The 18,766-nt window shown below is 37.3% G+C and overlaps 1 protein-coding gene across 1 annotated transcript in view; it reads left to right on the forward strand.

The window, feature by feature from the left end:
- Erp44 (endoplasmic reticulum protein 44) overlaps positions 1 to 18,766 on the forward strand; it is an 81,606-nt gene that overhangs the window by 23,255 nt on the left and 39,585 nt on the right. Inside the window, exons 2-4 of the mRNA XM_041667733.1 lie at positions 8,119 to 8,191; positions 10,290 to 10,329; positions 14,480 to 14,595. Of these exons, the coding sequence (XP_041523667.1) occupies positions 8,119 to 8,191; positions 10,290 to 10,329; positions 14,480 to 14,595 (229 nt within the window). The remainder of the gene's footprint in view (positions 1 to 8,118; positions 8,192 to 10,289; positions 10,330 to 14,479; positions 14,596 to 18,766) is intronic.

Raw genomic sequence — 18,766 nt, forward strand, 5'->3', positions numbered from 1 at the left:
CTCAAGTCTTATTGAAGTGTGGCAGAAAGATTTATTTTGGCTCATGGTTTCAGATGTTTTGGTGCATAGTTGATTGACTTTCTTGCCTTCAGGCCTTGATGCAATTTGTTAATGAGCTCATCATGACAGCTGAGAAACAAAAGGCACGTAACAGGGCCAATACCCTTACCCTACTGCCTCCTTGACCTAACTTCCTTCCATCTCCCGCCTTCCAGTGAAGTCACACTCTGGCTAGTAAACCTTCCTGGCCTTTGGGGACCATTTTAGAACTAAGCTATAACGCTCTTAAGGGATCTTTCTTTTATCAGGCATTTTGGGAAGAAAATACAGTGTGGCCCAAAGAACAGTTGGAATTTCTCTTGGCATATGTTTGCAGATATTTTCCTAGCATATGTTTTGAAGGAACAGTGCTGCATACTATGGGAGACCACTATACACTGAACATTATCTTCTCATGGCCACCACCCCTCATCCCCAGGTTCCAGGGTGTATACAGGAAAGAATACAGTTGTGATCTTGACTCTTCTCCAAATTTCTCTTTGTTAGTTGCTCAAAATTTGGGTTCTAGAAAAACAAAATGTAATTTTTTTTTCAGAAAATAATTTTTTCCACACATTAAGACTCTCATCCCTGGCCATGAAAGTCATTTTATACTAAGAACATTCCCTCTGAAGGTCAGAGAACTGTACTGTCTTGTATTTCAGTTAATTTAGTTCATCCCATATTTAGATATAGCGATGACAACCAACAGCTGATATCAGTTTATATTGGAAATCCATGTGTGTTCAAACAGTAGCAAAATGTATAAATTGCAGCCACTTTTATTTCTCTGTATTTGCCTGTGGCTGTTTTACTGGCTTAGTTTGAGATTGGAGATTATATTACTGATATCTGAATTTGGATGTATTAGAAAAGGGTAGGTAAAAAATTACCTTTCCTAATATCTGCATGTGTTTTCAGTTAATGGAGACTGCTCTTTATTGCTGTGACACTTGTTCATAAATACAGATTGCTTCTGATGGTGCCATAATAGGTTTCTTTGATACTGTAAGAAGACTGTACCACTGAGCAAGCTAAGGGTTAAAAATAGCTTCCGAGTCTTGGATACTTTGTTCTGTTTTTCCTTTCTCTTTGGACTTGTAGTTCATTACATTGCTCTTGAGAATACTAGCAGTATGAGATGGGCCTTGATTGATAGTCAACTTCAAGGCCCTTAGTTCCTGTCAGCCTCAGCTTCTTTTCTCCAGGGGCCTTTCAACTCCTGCTCCTTACAGCCAACTGCAAACCTTTTATGTTTTTGTTGTCCACCAGCTTAATGCAAAACTGAGAGTCGGCGTACACTGGCATTGCAGTCGGGAAAGTGGCCTCCAGGGACAAGCAGCAGCCTGTGCTCTATGGCATTAGGACTTGAGGTGGTAGACTGACTGTCAGTATGGATTAGAAATGCGAGAGAGCGATTGCTTGATACTCACTATGTCGTCCTATGGGGGAGACACAGCAAGCACCTTGTGGAGGATCTTGAGGATCTTATACAAACACTAAATTGATGCTACAGAATGTCTGATGGACATGATGCCCATTGGCAGCAGCAATGCCACAGGGTGAAAACATCCTCTATTCAAGCTGTCACTCCAGTAATTTGATGAGGAAATATCCTTTCAAATTATTTTTAAGGATAAGGCAATATAGTTTACAAGAATAACATGTAAATTTCTAATAAAATTGCCGATTTTCCATATTTCTGAAGTCAAGTAATCTGCATGTCACTATAGAATTATCACAGATTTGTTGATTGTGTTTATATTTGAGGACTACAAACTGTACAGAGTTTTAAATGGATATATATGCTTGTCACTAGAGTAAAAAGCTTTTGTTTTCTAAAACTGAATCTTAAACTTTAGTGTGCATAGAAATCATCTGGAGATTGTATCAAAATGAAAGTTTGTATTTATTGGGCCTGGGCTGGGACCTCCCAAATTCCCAGGTAATACCAATGCTGTAGGGCCAAAGGCCACACTAACCAGTGAGGTTTTAAGATACTGGTCTTTAAACAAACAAATGCAGAAGAAATACTTCTTGTTTCCTAAACTCCCTGATTATTAGATGGAAAACACATCCGTGAACACGGATCTCACTAACAGAACAGATATTTGATAACTACGTGTGCCTAATATCTCATCAGCCCTGGGCCCTCCTTGCAGATGATGCAGTGCAGTTGTTGGTTTCTGCTGACTAGTATGATGTGGCTCTCCTCTTTTTAGTAATGATTTACTGGTGAGTCATTAAGGTATAACCAGAAAATAAGGATTATGTGTATGTACAGTTTACATTGTAATGTTTTGATGTATGTATACTTTATGAAATTATTCAATCAAACTAATTTCCATATCCATCACCTTACATACCATTTTTTTTGTGATCTGAGCATTTGTGATCTAATTGCTCATCAGTTTTTAAGTGCATTGTTATTAACTCTAGTCACCATGCTGTATGGTAAGTCTTAGTAGACGGCTGTGTGTTGGAATATCTGGAACCATGCCAAACTGTAAAGGGAACCGAAAGGATGTCTTACTGGGGTTTCAGGGCAGCTGTTGAACAGAGATGCAGAGGAGCTCCTGTGATGGGCAGGGTAGGTTGCTTCTGATATTTGTTCTAGGTCTCCAAATTTTCAACAAACATTGTGTTTTCTCTGTCAAATAATTAAGTCCAAATTGTCACATTCCTTGTTTTAACCTTACTCTTCTCAAACTTGCTAAAAATATTTGTTGACTATTCTCCTTTACCTCTTTCTCCCATTTCTCATCTAAGAATAATATGTTGATGTTCTGTAGAAGGTGCTGTAGGTATCAACATGAGAGAAATGAATCATGTCATCTGGGGCCATGAAGAAAGTCTTTGACTTGGATACTAAAAACTAGGTAGCCTTTCCTACCTGTTCCAACAGTGATTGTGCATGGCACGAGCAAAGAATGGAGGCAGGAGAAGAGTGAGATGTATTTAATTGTAGGCACTAAACCTTTTGCATTTCTGAATTTATAACTTAAAGGATCTGGACTGCTTGTGAGTGACCTTTGGTTGGTCATACAGCAGTTCTGAGCTGCTGGGTTTGTTCTCTTGAGCAGAGCTTAGTGTTGCCGGTACATAGAGAGGCTAGTGACTGGCTCAGCAGCCACAGCCTTACTCCTCTGCTCACTCTCACTCTGTTCTCATCTTCACATGTTAGGTGAAGATGTAATGCTTCATGATTTAGGACTGGTAAAGAGTTCTGTACAGTTCCTTTCAGTTACTAAGAGTCTGCTACGGTGACTTTTATAACTTTTTGCCTAGAAAACTACCAATAGACAGATCTCAGTGAGTTTGAGGCCAACCTGGTCTACAAAGTGAGCTCCAAGACATCCAGGACTATTACACAGAGAAACCCTGTCTCGAAAAACCAACCAACAAACGAAACAAAGCAAAAAAGCCCTGCTTGTAAAAGGAAAGGGTTGGTATTAACTATATAAAGCTCCAAGACAATGGACTTAATCCGGGGGCCTCATAAAAAAGCTCGAGTTTATTTATTAGTGTCTGATGTGTGTGTATGGAGAATGAATATGAATTTATTACTTGAGACAGGATCTCACTGTATAGCCTAGGCTGTCCTAAAGCTTGTGATCCTCCTGCTGGAGCCTCCAGGGTGTAACAATTACAAGCATGCGCTTAGTTCATTTTAGTTGGAGCATAGGGTATCAGTGGAAAGCAGTAACACAGAAGGAAGGTGCAGCTGTTGGTGAGTGGTACTGGATGCTTGGTAATGGAGTTAGACCTCTGTGCTGTGGACAGAAAGCCTTTGGAGGTTTGTTGTCAGAGGAATTGCTGCACACGAAGCCCTATCCAGAAATATTAGTTTGGCCTCCATGGGAAGTCTCAGTTTGGAGACTTCATAATAGTTCCCATTCAGAATATATTTGGATGGAAACTTCTGGTGATAATAAGCTAGGAAATTGTTTTTATTTCTTAAATTATGTACAATTGATGTAGAATTATTTAAAATATGTCACCTGCAGTATTACTGTTGATTTATTCTTTTTTTTTTTAAATTCAAGATTTATTCTTAATTCTAAAGGAGGACCTGATGGATTAGTGCCTCTTTCAAAAAGAGAGACAACACTGAGGCTTAACACTGGGTGCCAGAATGCGCACATGTTGCAGCAGTGAGGACCGATATATGTTAGTATTACAGCAATTAAAACTTGATTTAATAGTGAGAGAGTGGTTAATAAAACACTTTCCAAATTTATTCCTGAAATACTTCACTTTAGCGTGTTATCAGCATTTCAATGTGATAGCTAATCTAAAGAGCAGTTTAGTTTCTCAGTAATTCCTATTGACTTTGACTACTTTTTCAGATCTTTTTATATGCCCACACATTCAGCATACGGGGCTATTGAGAAAGGAAAGCCACTTTCTATGAAGAAAAACACCTTAAAGGATGATTGTGTGGTAGTTTAGAAGGGTTGCCCAGTAGAGTAGGCTTTGTGTAGATAGAGAAGCAAAAAGTGGAGCATGCTTGGGCCAAGATCTAGGTGTTGGGATTTTTTTGTTTGTTTGTTTTTCAAGACAGGGTTTCTCTGTGAAAGAGTCCTAGCTGTCCTGGAACTCGCTTTGTAGACCAGACTGGCCTCGAACTCACAGAGATCCACCTGCCTCTCCCTCCGGAGAGCTGGGATTAAAGGCATGTGCCACCACTGCACAGTTCCAGTTTTTTCAAGTACTGGCTTCACTAGCCAGGCAGGGAGCCTTGAAGGAAGGTAGGCAGGGTAACAAAAGAAAGGATTTTGAGGTTTCCACAAGTACCTCAGTTTTAAAAACCTTTTAGGTAATGCTGAAGAAGCTCCTACTATTGGAAGATTTTAAAAATACTGTTTGTCCCTCCCTCCCTTCTTCTTTTCTACATGGTGTGGATGTCAGAGAACATCTTGTGTGAGTTTTCTCTTCCTACTATGTTAGTTCCAGAGACCGAACTGAGGCCATCAAGCTTGTGGCAAGCCTCTTCACCCCTGAGCTGTCTCACTAGCCCCTGAAAGATTTTTAAATACTGAGTTTTTTATTTTATTTAAATATTCGAATGCCCTTCTTTATGTAAGATCACAATACTAGACGTCTCAGACTGACTTGTAAGTAGTTGGTATACTTAATGTGTGTTCCACAATTATCTAACGATTTGTGGAACATGGTTAGAGATATCTCTCTCCACTGACAAAAAAATGATATAAAGAATTGGGGAGAACAACTTAAGTTGTAAAGTACTTTTGAGTTTATGTCTATCCTTATATATATTGCCTGTGACGTTTATAATATTTTACACTAGAGACTGTGTTCTCCATGACTGTTAAGATCTACTGTTTAAAATTCCCCCCCTTCCCCTTCTGTGTGTATGTGCATGTGTGTATTTCTAGTTTATTTTTTAAATTGAAATATTTACTTAGTCTAGTGAGTCCTTGCTTCCCTTCTTATCTGTGCCCACTTATCTTTATTTCATGTGAATGGTATAGCATTTGATGCATAAAGGCTTTTTCCCAAGAGCCTTTATTTATCCCAGGGCTGATATAAAGAGAAACAATCTGTCAGTCTGGTGGAGCTTGGTAACGAGTCAAATAAACTTTCCGTATTGTGTATTAATAGAAATGCTAATGGTAACAGAAAACCCCCTTTACTCCCTAGAGGGAGGAGAGACCATCGAGTAGGAAGCACTTCTCTTGCTTTGGGTCCATGTAAACAAATTCATCTCCTAGCTATGCAGTCTCATCAATTGCATATGTCCCAGTACAGTGTTTTTAAGTAGTGCTTGCCTATTTATTACAGGCAAATCAATTGCTACCTCATTTTCTTTATTACCTATTATATAAATATGTTGTTGTGTAACTATTTCAAAATAAAAAAGCAATTAAATTCAGAATGTAAATGTTTTACTTTCTGTAAGCATTTTTTTTTTTCTTTTTGAGATAGGGTCTTACTCTGTAGCCATGGCTGACCTGGAACAAAGAGTTCCTTCTGTTCATTTGCCTATGATTCCCAAGTGCTGAGATTAAAGGCATATGCCATAAGGTCCAGTGAAAGTGTATATTTTAATAGGTAACTTCTGAAAAAGAGGCTTCCTTGGATTATGCAGAAATCATATCTTCTTTTTGCTAAGTTTTGTTTTCTTTTTTATTGAAAATAAATTTTTTTCATATGATATATTCTGATCATGCTTTCCTCTCCTCCAACTCCTCTCATATTTTATAGCCTTAGTATTTAGCACATTTTATTATTCTCTTTGCTCCTAGTTTGAGAGCTTATGAGACAAGTTGTATCATACTGTAGACATTTGTGCCCTTGCTACCTAATAGATACTTGGTAAATTCTGTTATTTAATGACTTGACTTTGATAGTAATCAGCACTATTGCTCTGTGATTTTTTTGTTTGTTTGTTTCTATAGGTTTTTTTCCACCATCACACAATTATAAATCTTACTGTTCTAATATAATTAAGTTCCACAGTTATTTTAGATTGGTCATAAATGCATATGGGAACACTCTTTTGGTGTTTATGTATAGGAGAAGATTTCTAAGTTTTAAGACCTCTGTAACAAAGGACCGAGACAGGCTTATTTAATACAGTTTAAAGAAAGAGTAGGGAAACATTATATTCTCCCTTTACAGAGTTCTGTAGAAAGAAGTGGTTATGTCCCAAGTGGACCCCAACAAGGTCTGAGTTCAGATTTCTTGGAGTTTCCATTTTCAGAAATGGGGAGCCATCTTTTTTCTCCAGGCCTAGGATATTCTCAGCCTTCCTGAGGCTGTGACTACTAACTAGTTTCCCATGTGACGGTGACCCCCAAACCATATACTTATTTTGTTGTTACTTCATAACTATAAGTTTGCTATTGTTATGGATTGTTATGTAAATATGTGATATGCAGGCTATCTGATATACAAACCCCAAAAGGGTCATGACCCGCAAGGTGAGAACCACTGCTCAAGCTAATGTGGGTCATACAGCCTACTTTAGGTCAGAGAATATTTTTAAGGCTGGGTTGGGAGAAGGAAGAAGGGCAGAGAGACTTTCTGCATCTGTTTTCTCAAATGCCAGATAGAATCTAGTGTGCTTTGAGCTACGTCAGTAATAAGTGGTCACAGGAAGGAATCTACTCTTACCAACTAACTTTGAAACATTTCTAAAATCAAATTATTTAGATACTTACAATCATTTAAGCTTGCTTTTAAGAGAGAATGATTTATCTATTGCTGGCAGTTGTAGTCAAGTTATTGGTTATAAACATCATGGTGACTTGGAGGCAAGCGTGGTGGTAGCCTTAGCCTTGTTTTAAGATGAGTAAACCTATAGTAGTGCTAGCATCAGCATGCCTGTATATCGTTGAGTTATTGATGAATTACTAAAGTTTGAATTGTCACGTTGTGAGAACTGTGTCCGCGGTAGCATCTAGAGGAGTGCCCGACTGTTATTTGACTAGAACATGACGATAGTTTTCTCTCTCTGTGCTGAAGTGACTCCGTGAATGAATTCTCATACATGAACTTGGCTCCGAACAGAGGATCCCCTGAGAATAATTAATACTCTCTAAAATAAGTGAAACTTTACTACTTTGGTTTAAAATTTCATCGTTTCTCTGTGTTGCAGATGTTAGGCTAGATACTCTTTGACAAGCTAGAACTTGGATTCCACACTAAAGTGAAAGTGAAAACATCCTTTCCTGACACTTAGCATGGTGTCTTTATCACAGAAGGGGAAGTAGTACAAGGCTCTACCGTCAGGTCTTCCTCCAGCCTTCCCCAGTCTCTTAGATACATGCAGGCTTAGTTCTATAGTACTACTTTCAAAACAGCTGGATAAATTCATAATTTTCTTAGTTATTTACAAGCTATTTGGAGGTGGTAAAATTCTTTGATCAATTTCTAGGCTCAGGAAGTTAAATATCTCCTATTTTATTGACCTAATGAAGGTTAGGATAGCTAATAATCAATCAATTGGTAGACAATATTCTAAAAACAAATAGAGCCAACTTTATTAATTTGTTTTAGTCTGCTTTGCTTTTTATGGAAATGTTTTTAATTTTACATATTTAAATTTTTCAGGTAACTTCGATTTTTACACCTATAACAGCTGAAATAACAAGTCTTGATTCAGAGAATATAGATGAAATTTTAAGTAAGTATCTTGTTTTTTAAAGTATATTTTCTTTTCTATAAATTTATAAATAAAATTTCAGTTATCTACAATAATTAACAAACTGGCATTCTGGCTCCTTTCACTGAGTTTACAAAAACACTTTATTTTTTTATTTTTTTTTCAAAAACACTTTAGGTTTTGATTATTAGTAAAATTTTTTTAAATGTGTGCCCTCTTATCTGGATTGGAAGACTTTTAACTTTTTTGTTTATTTGTCCTCGTGTGGATACTAATAGGTGGTCTGCTAGGGCCCTGCAGTTTCGGCTATACTCCGCTAAATATTGAGAGCCCATTTTAATTAAATGACTTATTCTCCGATCTCTTTTATAACATTGATCCAGTTAAGTTCATTAACTATTGTAATGAATGTATTGTTTACTGACTGTATGATTATACATAGAATTAACTTGGGATATTCTGATTTTTGCAAATCCTAAAGGAAAGGTCAATGCATGGTCGATATGATGGGTGATTACAGGACAGGAGATTTTAAAAATGTGTGCAGTGCCCTTAAATTCTTTCTTCTTTAAAAATCAAAACACCATGTCACTGGTTTGCATATGACCAAAACCGAAAGTATTAGAGATAAGAGGAATTAAAAGCCATTAATTGAGTAACATACTTTTTTTCTGTTCATGGAGCTTTAAAAGTCAAAAGAACCTATTCCCACCTCGTGAGCTCTCAATAGAATATCTATATACCAGGTATTGGAAAGACACCGAGGGCTTATTAATATTTGTGCTGTTTGGCCAGCTTCCTGGCAGAAGCTGCCAGACTGCACCTAATTTGCATTTCTGTACGTTCCTGGGTGATGCTGTAGCATCTGGTCCATAAACCAGCTTGTGAATCACAGCTTGAGTGAACAGGCAAGTGGAGCAAATGTACAGAGTAAAGGGAGGAACTTGACGTGTACACTATTCTCCTCCCTCTCACCTTCCAGATTCTGGAATGTCGTTGTGTATTAGTTCATGAGTGCTGGAAGAGTTTTAGTTTCTATGTGTTGGCTTTATTCAAAAGAAGCAGTACTGTGTCTTTTTTGATTCGACACATCCTAAGATGTGAATCTCAGTAGTTTTTGTGTGACAGTATAATGTGGGAAGGGACTGGGAAAGTAGATTTTATAATGCTACAAGGTAGACTTCTTGGTGTTGTTAGGAGGAGCGTGGGCTGCGTCCTGCTGCCCGGTTAGCTTAACCCCTGAAATAACCACACAGAAATTGTATTAATTAAATCACTGCCTGGCCCATTATTTCAAGCCTCTTATTGGCTGACTCTCACATATTAGTTTAGCCCATCTCCATTAACGTGTATCGCTTGACTGTGGCTTACTGGCACGAGTCTAACCAGCATCCATCTCGGGCAGGAGAACCATGGCGTCTGTCACACTGCCCTTCTTCCTTCCCGCATTCAGTTCTCTTTTCCACGCCTACCTAAGCTCTTCCCTTTCAAAAGGCCAAGGTAGTTTCTTTATTCAACCAGTGAAAGCAGCACAAATACAGAATGACCTCTTACACCACTTTGGGGGCTTTTTGTTTGTTTGTTTTTGAGTGCAGAGTTTATTAGGAGAAGAGTAAGGATGAGGAGAGAGAGAGGTGAAGACCTGCTTGCCTCTTCAGAACAGCAGAAAGAGACTACAAGGTAGACGTCTGAGAGTGAGAAATGGTTAGCTGTTCTGCTCTCTTCAGCTGAAGACAGTTCTGCTTGCAAAGCTGGTTCCCAATTACAGTGTGTATGGGATATTTAAAAATGAATTATTAAGCCATCCCACTTTATGAGAATGGATTGCTTGGAAGTTGACGTGCCCAGTCAGAATTTTATTTCTTTTTTGCCTTATACTCATCTGAAACACAGTGAAAGTTTTTTTTTTCCTTATCAATGGAGGGTAGAGAGAAAGTGTTTAGTTATACATAAGCCAACCCTACCCTTATGTGTGGCCATCTTGGTGAGAGGTTATTATTACTGTGGATCTTTATTTGTCCCTTTATAAACAGGAAAAGATCATGATGAGAATTGTATCTTTAAATATGTCATATAGACATATTTAAACAAGTAACTTTGATTTGTTTTTCAATTTCAGATAATGCTGATGTTGCTTTAGTAAATTTTTATGCTGACTGGTAAGTAATCTTGTTTTTAGTTTTAGATTTGGTCATTCGCCCCAACCCCCACCTCTTTTCTCCTATCCTTACTTCCTTTTCTATTTTCCCTGCCCATGAGAAGGGGACATAGGTTGGAAGTCAGGATTTAGGTGTGGCAAGTTTATAAAAATAATGTTGATATTTTCAACTTATTATTAACACTCTTCTCCAGGAGACAGTAGTTCTTGCTCTGAATCAGATCCTGTCTTCTGTGTTTACATGATACGCTGGAACCATCTTCTTGTCTCTTCAGGTTGATTATTCCCTATCTGAAGTGCTTTATCTCAGAAGGGATTTAGTTTTTGGAATATGTTCATAAACTTTTAGAAGTTGAGTGCCTCTAAAGTCTGAACTGTTCTAAAATCTGAAACTGTTTATCATTTGCAATTTCAGACTTTCAGACTAGAGATGTTCAACTTAGATACTGTCTTTAAATCTGTTTGAGTCCTACCAAATAGACTTCATAGTATTCCCAGAATCTAGAATATGATGTTTAAGTATTCTAAAGAATGTGTGATGCAGGTAGGAATGAGGGAGTATTAATTGAAGAGTGCTTTGAAACCCTGGCATTATTGTTTTTAACCATTCCCTAAAAGGCTTTATTGCCTGCCCGCTGCCACCACCCCTCTTTGGGCTAGCTGTGGTGCTGCAGTTTCCTTGGTTCCCTGAGACCATCTCCTCCCTGGGATTTCTATGCCTCTAGTTTTACATATGTCCACAATATTCTCCGCAGTGTAAGTCAGAGTTTATATATTACGTATTTATATATTTTTATATTATGTATTTCCACAGTACTCTCTGTAATATAAGGCTGATTTCTTCCCTACACTGCAAATTATTTGAGTTTACACTCTTAAACCTTCTGAATCTTTGGGTTAAAATTTAAGCCCCTTGCTTTGACCTAGAAGGTACCTCATGATTTGCTCGCTTGCATCTCTCACTTCTTTCTGCCCCCATATTCTGCTTGTCACACCAAACTTCTTTCAATTCTGTGAAAGTGTGTACTCTTATGCCACTCTGCTGCCATCTTCCCGACCTGGGTGGCTCACTTCTTGTTCGCAAATACTTCTTTATTTGTTAGTCGTCTTTCAGATAAGAGACTAGAGTGCTGCTTTCTTCCAGTCATCTTCGTGTATCAGTGCTCCTACCCTCCATCAACTCAGGTTAGGACAGTGTCCAGTGTGCAACAGTTCAGCATGTGACTATCATGTAAAAATTATATGCATTCCATAGAAGCTGAACTTTAAATTGTGACCTGTGTCTGGGCTGGTAGCAAGCAATATATATTCCCTCTGTGGCGGGCTGTGGTGACGAGGTCTAGCTCCCAGCCAAACAGGTGGTCATGAGGCAGAGAAACTCATCATCTGCATTGTGCACGTTTCTGAGCTGTGCTGTTCGAAGGGTAGGCATAGTTAATGCATTTTTGCCTTAAGATATTTTCAGTTCCCATTAGATTCCTTGGACTTAGCCCTTTTGTGAGTCAAGGAGATTCTGCATTTCTCGTAGCTCTAGTCTTACTCCGCTGTAGTCCTATACATGCTACAATCTAGTTGGTGATTCCCAAATAACCATCTTTGTTCTGTGGAGATAGTTACCATAAGTACTTTAAGATGTCATCTCCAACACTTTTCAAAACACGTGACTCATAAGTACATAACAATGTCTCTTGAAAGAGTGTGTGGATGCATGATACGGTATTTTAAAAACTTTAATAAATAAAGTTGAAGATTCACAGGAAAATACCATGTATGTAAATGCTTAGTGGAGGTAGCATTTCTCAAGGCAAATTAGGACTTAGTCATAAATTTTGGTAGAGATTATCTAGTCCAGTGTACTTCACAGGTAAGGAAACTCAGATTCAGAGGAGTAAAGTACTTGCCCTGCGACCTGATCAGATGGTAGCACAGGGCAAACTAGAATGCAGTGCTCTTGAGTGAGGAATTCTGGTTGTCATGAGAAAGCAGAGTAGTACATGCAGATCTGAGTTGGAAATGTGGACTAGCAGCGGCTCTTTGAGAAAACATATACCTAAAGAATATCTTTTACTGTTAGTGATGAATTGGCGCTCTTTTTTTCAACTGGGGAAATTTGGGTAATTTGCTGATAAGCTTCCTGCATTTGCTTTCAAAGGCTAGGCTCTATTCTCTGGAAGTTAGTTCTCTTATGTAGCTAGCTACCTAGAAGCACTATAATACTGCAGAGAATAATAACCCTGAGTAGGTGGTGAGTAATGCTCTGTATATTGTTCTAAGGCTCAGGGTTGACTTGCAGCTAGGTATTGTGATTTCCATTTTAGATTAGGGAAGCTGAGGTTCAGAAAGGCCATCTGGCTAGTAAGTGGTGGATCTGGGAATTTAAACTCAGGTGTGTCTAAATCTAAAGCTTATTTCTCTTCCACTAGGTCATAATAGTAAATGGCACCAAAGTGTCTATTACCTCTCTGGTTGATTGGTTAAGGATTATTTAAGCCCTCATTGAAGATTGGGTCAGAAGACCATGAGAGCTTTTTAGTGGCTCTGTTTCTTTTGTGGTGTTACCTGTGTGAATGTAGTGTTTTCTTGCATACAAAACTGCAGTAATAATACACCTTCCCCTTTAAACTTTTAGTACTCAAACAGATACTATTTTAAATATGAATCTGCTTAAAAACTTTACTGGACTGCCCAGAGAGGAGCTCTCGATGTGAGACTTCCCTTGCTCTGGAGCCAGAAGCCTTAGATCTGTTCTCAAGTATTCCCCAGCTAAAATTCTCAGAACCACAAACCAAACCCTGTCTCTGCCTTCCCCTGCCCTCTGCCTAGTCTATTTTCAGAAAATTTTAAGTACTCGCAGACCTTGGGTTCTGGCTGCTCTAGTTTTTGAATTTGTCAGGCTGCTCATTTAACAGAGTCTATTGAACACCTATTAGAATATGTACTTAAATAAGACCCGGTCCAGGATCTCCACAGACCCTTCCTACCTATCCCAGATGGGAGATTTAAGATGCTAAAGAGGAAAGAACCACTTGAAAGCTGAGTCTGAAGATACAGATTATGTCTCCTTGGTATATTCTAGGATATCTCCTTAGGAAGTCAGGTGAGTAGGCTAGAGAGAGAAACAAGAAGAAATAGGGAGGAGGTGTAAAGCCACATCCTTTCACATATTCTTCACTGGATTATTGCTAATATATGTAACTCACATGGATTAGAAGTCACGGGTTTCTTCAAGAAAATGTCTTGGTATATAAGGGCTCTAAAAGCAATAGTAGCATTGATAGTGTTTTACATATCTTCCTCAATATCTTTTCCCATGAAATGTCCATCTTCCTCATGTGGTTGTATGTATATACTATTTCTCCACCCCCTCTCACACCCCAGTTAGGTTCCTTTAATCACCCCCAATATGGATTTCTGAAGTTATTGACCAAATGAGGGGCAGAGAGGATTAGAAGTAACAATTTCCTGGAATATTGTGGATATTTTGCCCCACTTTTATAACCAGGTGGGAGAGGGGAAAATGTCAGGGAGTCTTTAGGAATTAGAACGTTTGCTGCTAGACATAGTATGTTTATATCTTTGTAGAAATAAAGGCCCATTTTTAATGTATGAATATATTTTGAAGGGAAAATGCTTATTATCTGCTATATATTCTTTTGAAAGAACTGTTTTTATTTAGTACATTAACTTGTGTCTAAATTGATGGAGTAGTCAGGTGGGTTGACCTAGCATTTGCAATAAACTCAGAGTTTGTACAATAATATGGAAGGATGTTATTGCTCAGATAAAGGTGATTTCTTCTGTAAACACTCAGATCTTAGCAGTTACAAGCCTAAAGCAATGTAGGGTAGAGGGTATGTTGCAGGCTTACGTCATAACTTCTGTGAGAGATCTGTAGTTACGTTCACCAAAACACTGGCAAAACAACAAATGAACTTGATAGTTTATACAATATTGCATTAGAGAGTACGATCTCTGAATTCAAGTCAGTTTCCTCTATTCATTGACAGACATCAGAAGCATGATTAAACTGAATGTGTGATTGTCTCACAGGTTGTTTTCTGTACATATACTAAACATCAATGAATGATAACTGCAGTAAGACCCTGTATCTTCTGCGTTCTCCTGCTAATTGTGTGCTTGTCTGTGTGTAGGTGTCGTTTCAGCCAGATGTTGCATCCAATTTTTGAGGAAGCATCTGATGTCATTAAGGAAGAATATCCAGATAAAAATCAAGTAGTGTTTGCCAGAGTTGATTGTGATCAGCACTGTAAGTAACTAAATAGGAAGTCTGGAAGAAATGTCGTATTCCCTCCTGCACATGCAAAACCCCCTTCCTTTTTCCCCCCAAATGCCCTGCTTTAAATGAAGATAAAATCTAAGAGTCTAGAACATAGAATAAATTTCTAGTATTTTATCTTTTATGTCTTTTCAACAAAACTCCATTTTGCCTATGTAAAAGATATTTATGCTTTTTTTGAATTAAAATGTAGCAGATCAAGTATATAGGTAGCAGCTAACTACATTTTCTACCAAAGCAAATACTAAAATCAATAAATACAATTGAACTATAGTTTTGGAAGACAGATAAGGATTTTTATTACTTTTAGAAGCATGTAAAAATATCATAATAGTCAATTTAAATAAGACTATAAAATTATACAAAAATATGATATTCATTTCAAATAAGACCGTATCAGATTTTTGTGTTTCTGTTTAGTTTAAGGATTCTGCTAAGACTGGCTTTGTGTTTAAAGTGTAATTAGCTGCAGTTACTATGATAACTTTTGAACTATTATAAACACTTTGGTTAGTCTCTCTAAAAATCTGTTTTCTTGTGTTTTGTTTGTGCCTATGAAATGCACTCTGTAAAATCTCTGTGGTTTTTAATATAAGTAGCAGTGTTTTCTAAGTTGAACAGGTGAGCTAGCAGTTAGTGCTCCCTCCAAGTACCCTGCTCACTGTACTCCAGCCTTCCCTTCTCGGAGTGCCAAGCAAGTTGAACTTGGTAGGTCTTGTGTTGGGGTCTTAGCTGCTTCGTCTGCTGCACTGGGAGTTTTTCAAGTCAATACTTTTTTTCTTTTTCTTGATGCTCCCGGTTGTAGAGACTTAACAGCTTACTAATCTCTGTATGTCGTGCATTTGGCAGTTTCTAGAAGACAAACTACTCATAAAAGCTTGTTTGCATTGAGTTCTTGGTAAGTTACTGTGTGTAAAGCTTTCTTCTATTCTACAAATTTCCTCCTTATATTTGACCTGCTGATGGCAATTATTCTGCTCCTGAACGCCTGCTCTCCCTGTGTATATCTCTGTCTGTCTGTCTTTCTGTTTCCCCCTCTTTCCCTCACTCTTTCTCTCTCCCTCTGTCTCTCTTCATTTTTCTGGGGGAAGAAACAGAATAAAGCCACTTAACCAGTGTTGTACAGCTTAGTGTGTATTAAGCTGGAATTAGAGTCCTGATCTGACCAATGTCTGCACAGAGCAATTTTGTTCTTTCCTGTTTCATTCAGAGAGCATTGTGAGGATTTACTAACACTGCTCAATGCCCGGAAGAATAGCATTTTCTAATGGCATATCATTTCAAACTATTATAAGCCATTCCCCATATTTCTGTTTGTTAACTCACAGATGAATTAAATAAAGAAGGCAATAAAAATTGCAGGTACAGGCAGAGATGATGTCTGCATTGCTTTCTGGAGTACTTCCTTCCTGCCCTTTCACTGATAGAGAGCTTGGCATGCTGGGTATGGGGTCAACGTTCAGATCCTTCTGTTCTTTCTATATTTAATTAGATGCTACAATGAAATATGAGTTTCTGAGTTCCTACTGGCACTAAATTTGAACCACTATACTTCCACACTTACAGTTATGGGGAGAGAATTAGTTATTTCTATCATTGAATCAATTATGTCCATCATTTATGGTATTTTTTTAAACAAATTAATTTGTACAATAAATAAATCTCACTATTAGAAGTTTCCTTTTATTGAGGAAATCAGCCATAGTTCAGATGTTGTTTTTAATCCATCACTGTGTACTAGCGAAAGTTATATCTGCAGTCTTAGGTACTCCCTTTGCTCATTTGGGTAACTTTTCTTTTTAAACAATGGTGGTATGAAGCTTATTGGTGATTTATTCACATTTTGTGGTTTATTCACCTTTTTGGTGTTTCCCTTAATTCTGTAAGATGTTTTGTACTCTTCCTAGTTTGTGTTGTAGAAGTTCCGAGCATTAGGAATTCTGTGGGCTGAGAAGTGCCTGTTGTTCAAATCATTCTGCACTAGGTTTGCTTTCTGTAACAAGGCTATTATTAAGATCTAACTGGCATGTGGACCCCAGGTTTAATGGAATAGCTGTGTAAGCTTTGATGCGCTTACACCATGGTTTTATCTCCAAAGCTGAGATTTTTATCATCCCTTCAAATTCTCACTGTGTCTTTCCCATACTTTCTACTTCACAACTTTTGGTCATATCTAGAATTTTATGTAAGTGGAGTCATAGCATGTATGCTTCTTTTGTTTTTAGCCTGGTTATTTTGAGATTACTCCATGCTGTGTGGTTATAAATATCTTTAAGAGTTTTGCTGTCACTCTGTGTGCCCCTGGCTGGCCTTGAAGTGCTGGGATGAAAGGCATGCCCCATTATGCCTGGTTGATTTGTTTATAGTATTTAGTGACATTCTGTTGTAGGGTGATAGCACTGAGCTTGAGAATGTTTTCATGTGCTCATACAACAGTTGTATATCATTGATTATATACATTTTGTTGGATTATTTTCCTGCTGCGTTATGAGTTTATATGAGCATTAGTACTATTTACAAATATTTTCTCCCATTCTGCTAAGTGCCTTTTATTAAAAAAAAATTGGATAAAATACCTATAACATACAGTTGCCACCTGGACTGTGCTTCTGTGCAGCTCCAGTAGTGTTACATTTGTTTGCATTGTTTTTACCCAGTTTCTAGGCCTTTCATTATCCTGTGAAACTAAAATGCTATAGCTATGAAACAGCGACATCTCATTTCTGCTAACCCTCAACCCATGAAAACTACCATTCTAATTTCTATTTCTAGAATTTGACCATTTTAAACACCCTGCTTAAGTGGCATCATACAATCCCTTTCACTTAGCATAATATCCTCAAGACTGGTTTCCTGTCGAGGCATATGCTATAATTTCCTTTTTAAAGAGGAATATCCTAGTTTTTATTATAAGTATATAACATTTATATAATAATAAAAGTTACATGAATCTAGTTTTGTAATATATCTTATTGTACTAAAGCTTAAATTCTTTTTGTTGGCTTATTCAAATTGCTAGAATCGCTGCTTAGCATGCAGTCATTATTAAGGAGAAAAGGACTTGAACATAAGCCTGATGGTACTGTAATTGACCTGATAGCCGAGACAACTGCTGAGTGACCAATGGGCAGGCTGTGTATGTATGCAGTGTGGGTGTGTTGGCTAGGGGAGACCTAGTGCACCAGTAGGAGGCAGTAAGACATGAGATTTCATTATGCCACTTAGAACGTGTTCAGTTTAATGGTTGTTTATTTCTGGAATTTTTATATAGTATTTTTGGCTGCAGTTAACTATGAATGTGAAACTATTATATATTCCATTTTGTTTATTCATCATTTAATAGTACATAAGTGTTTTAGTTTGTCCATATCCTTGTTAATGGTATATATTATGTACAGAGCTTTATGTGTATTAAATATTTGAAAATACCAATCATCTCATAGATAATATGGTTGATTTGTATTGCCTAAAGTTTAGTGATGTTGAGTATCTAAATATGCTTGTTAGTTATTGGAAAAAATGTTCTCCTTTTCTTAAAAATTAGTTTTTGTCATCTTTCTGTTACTAAATGGCTAGAGGACTTTATATATTCTAAATAGTCTTCCTTTATCTCACACACATGGCTTTCAAATATTTCTCTCATTTTGCAGGTTGTCTTTTTATTTTGTTGATTGTGTCTTATTTTTTTTTAATCTTGTAGTACAATTCATCTGTTTTTATATTTGTTGCCCATATTTTAGGTGTCATAGCTAAGAAATCATAGTGAATCTAATGTCACTAAGCTCTCCTATATTTTAATAGCTTTCCAGTCTTGGGTCTTACTTGGTGTTTGGTACTTTTTAACTTATTTTGTATGTATATATTAAGGTAAGAGTCTAATTTTATTTTTTATATGTGTAAAATATCCAGGCTATTTGGAACCATATGTTGAAGAGACTGTTCCCCCAATTAGATGATATTGACATCCTTATAGAACAACAGGTGTTTGTGATTGTTTATTTCCAAGTTCTCTATTCTGTTAGATAGTTTTATGATGGCTCTGTGATAGCATTTGAATTATGGAAGTGGGAGATTTCAGCTTTGTGCAGGGTTGTCTTTTGTTTTTATTTTCAGTTTTGTATTATACTTACTCATTTTTTTT

The sequence above is a fragment of the Microtus oregoni genome, unplaced genomic scaffold (assembly GCF_018167655.1).
Source record: "Microtus oregoni isolate MIOR12 unplaced genomic scaffold, Mior012 000017F_ref0000208, whole genome shotgun sequence".
NCBI lineage: Eukaryota > Metazoa > Chordata > Mammalia > Rodentia > Cricetidae > Microtus > Microtus oregoni.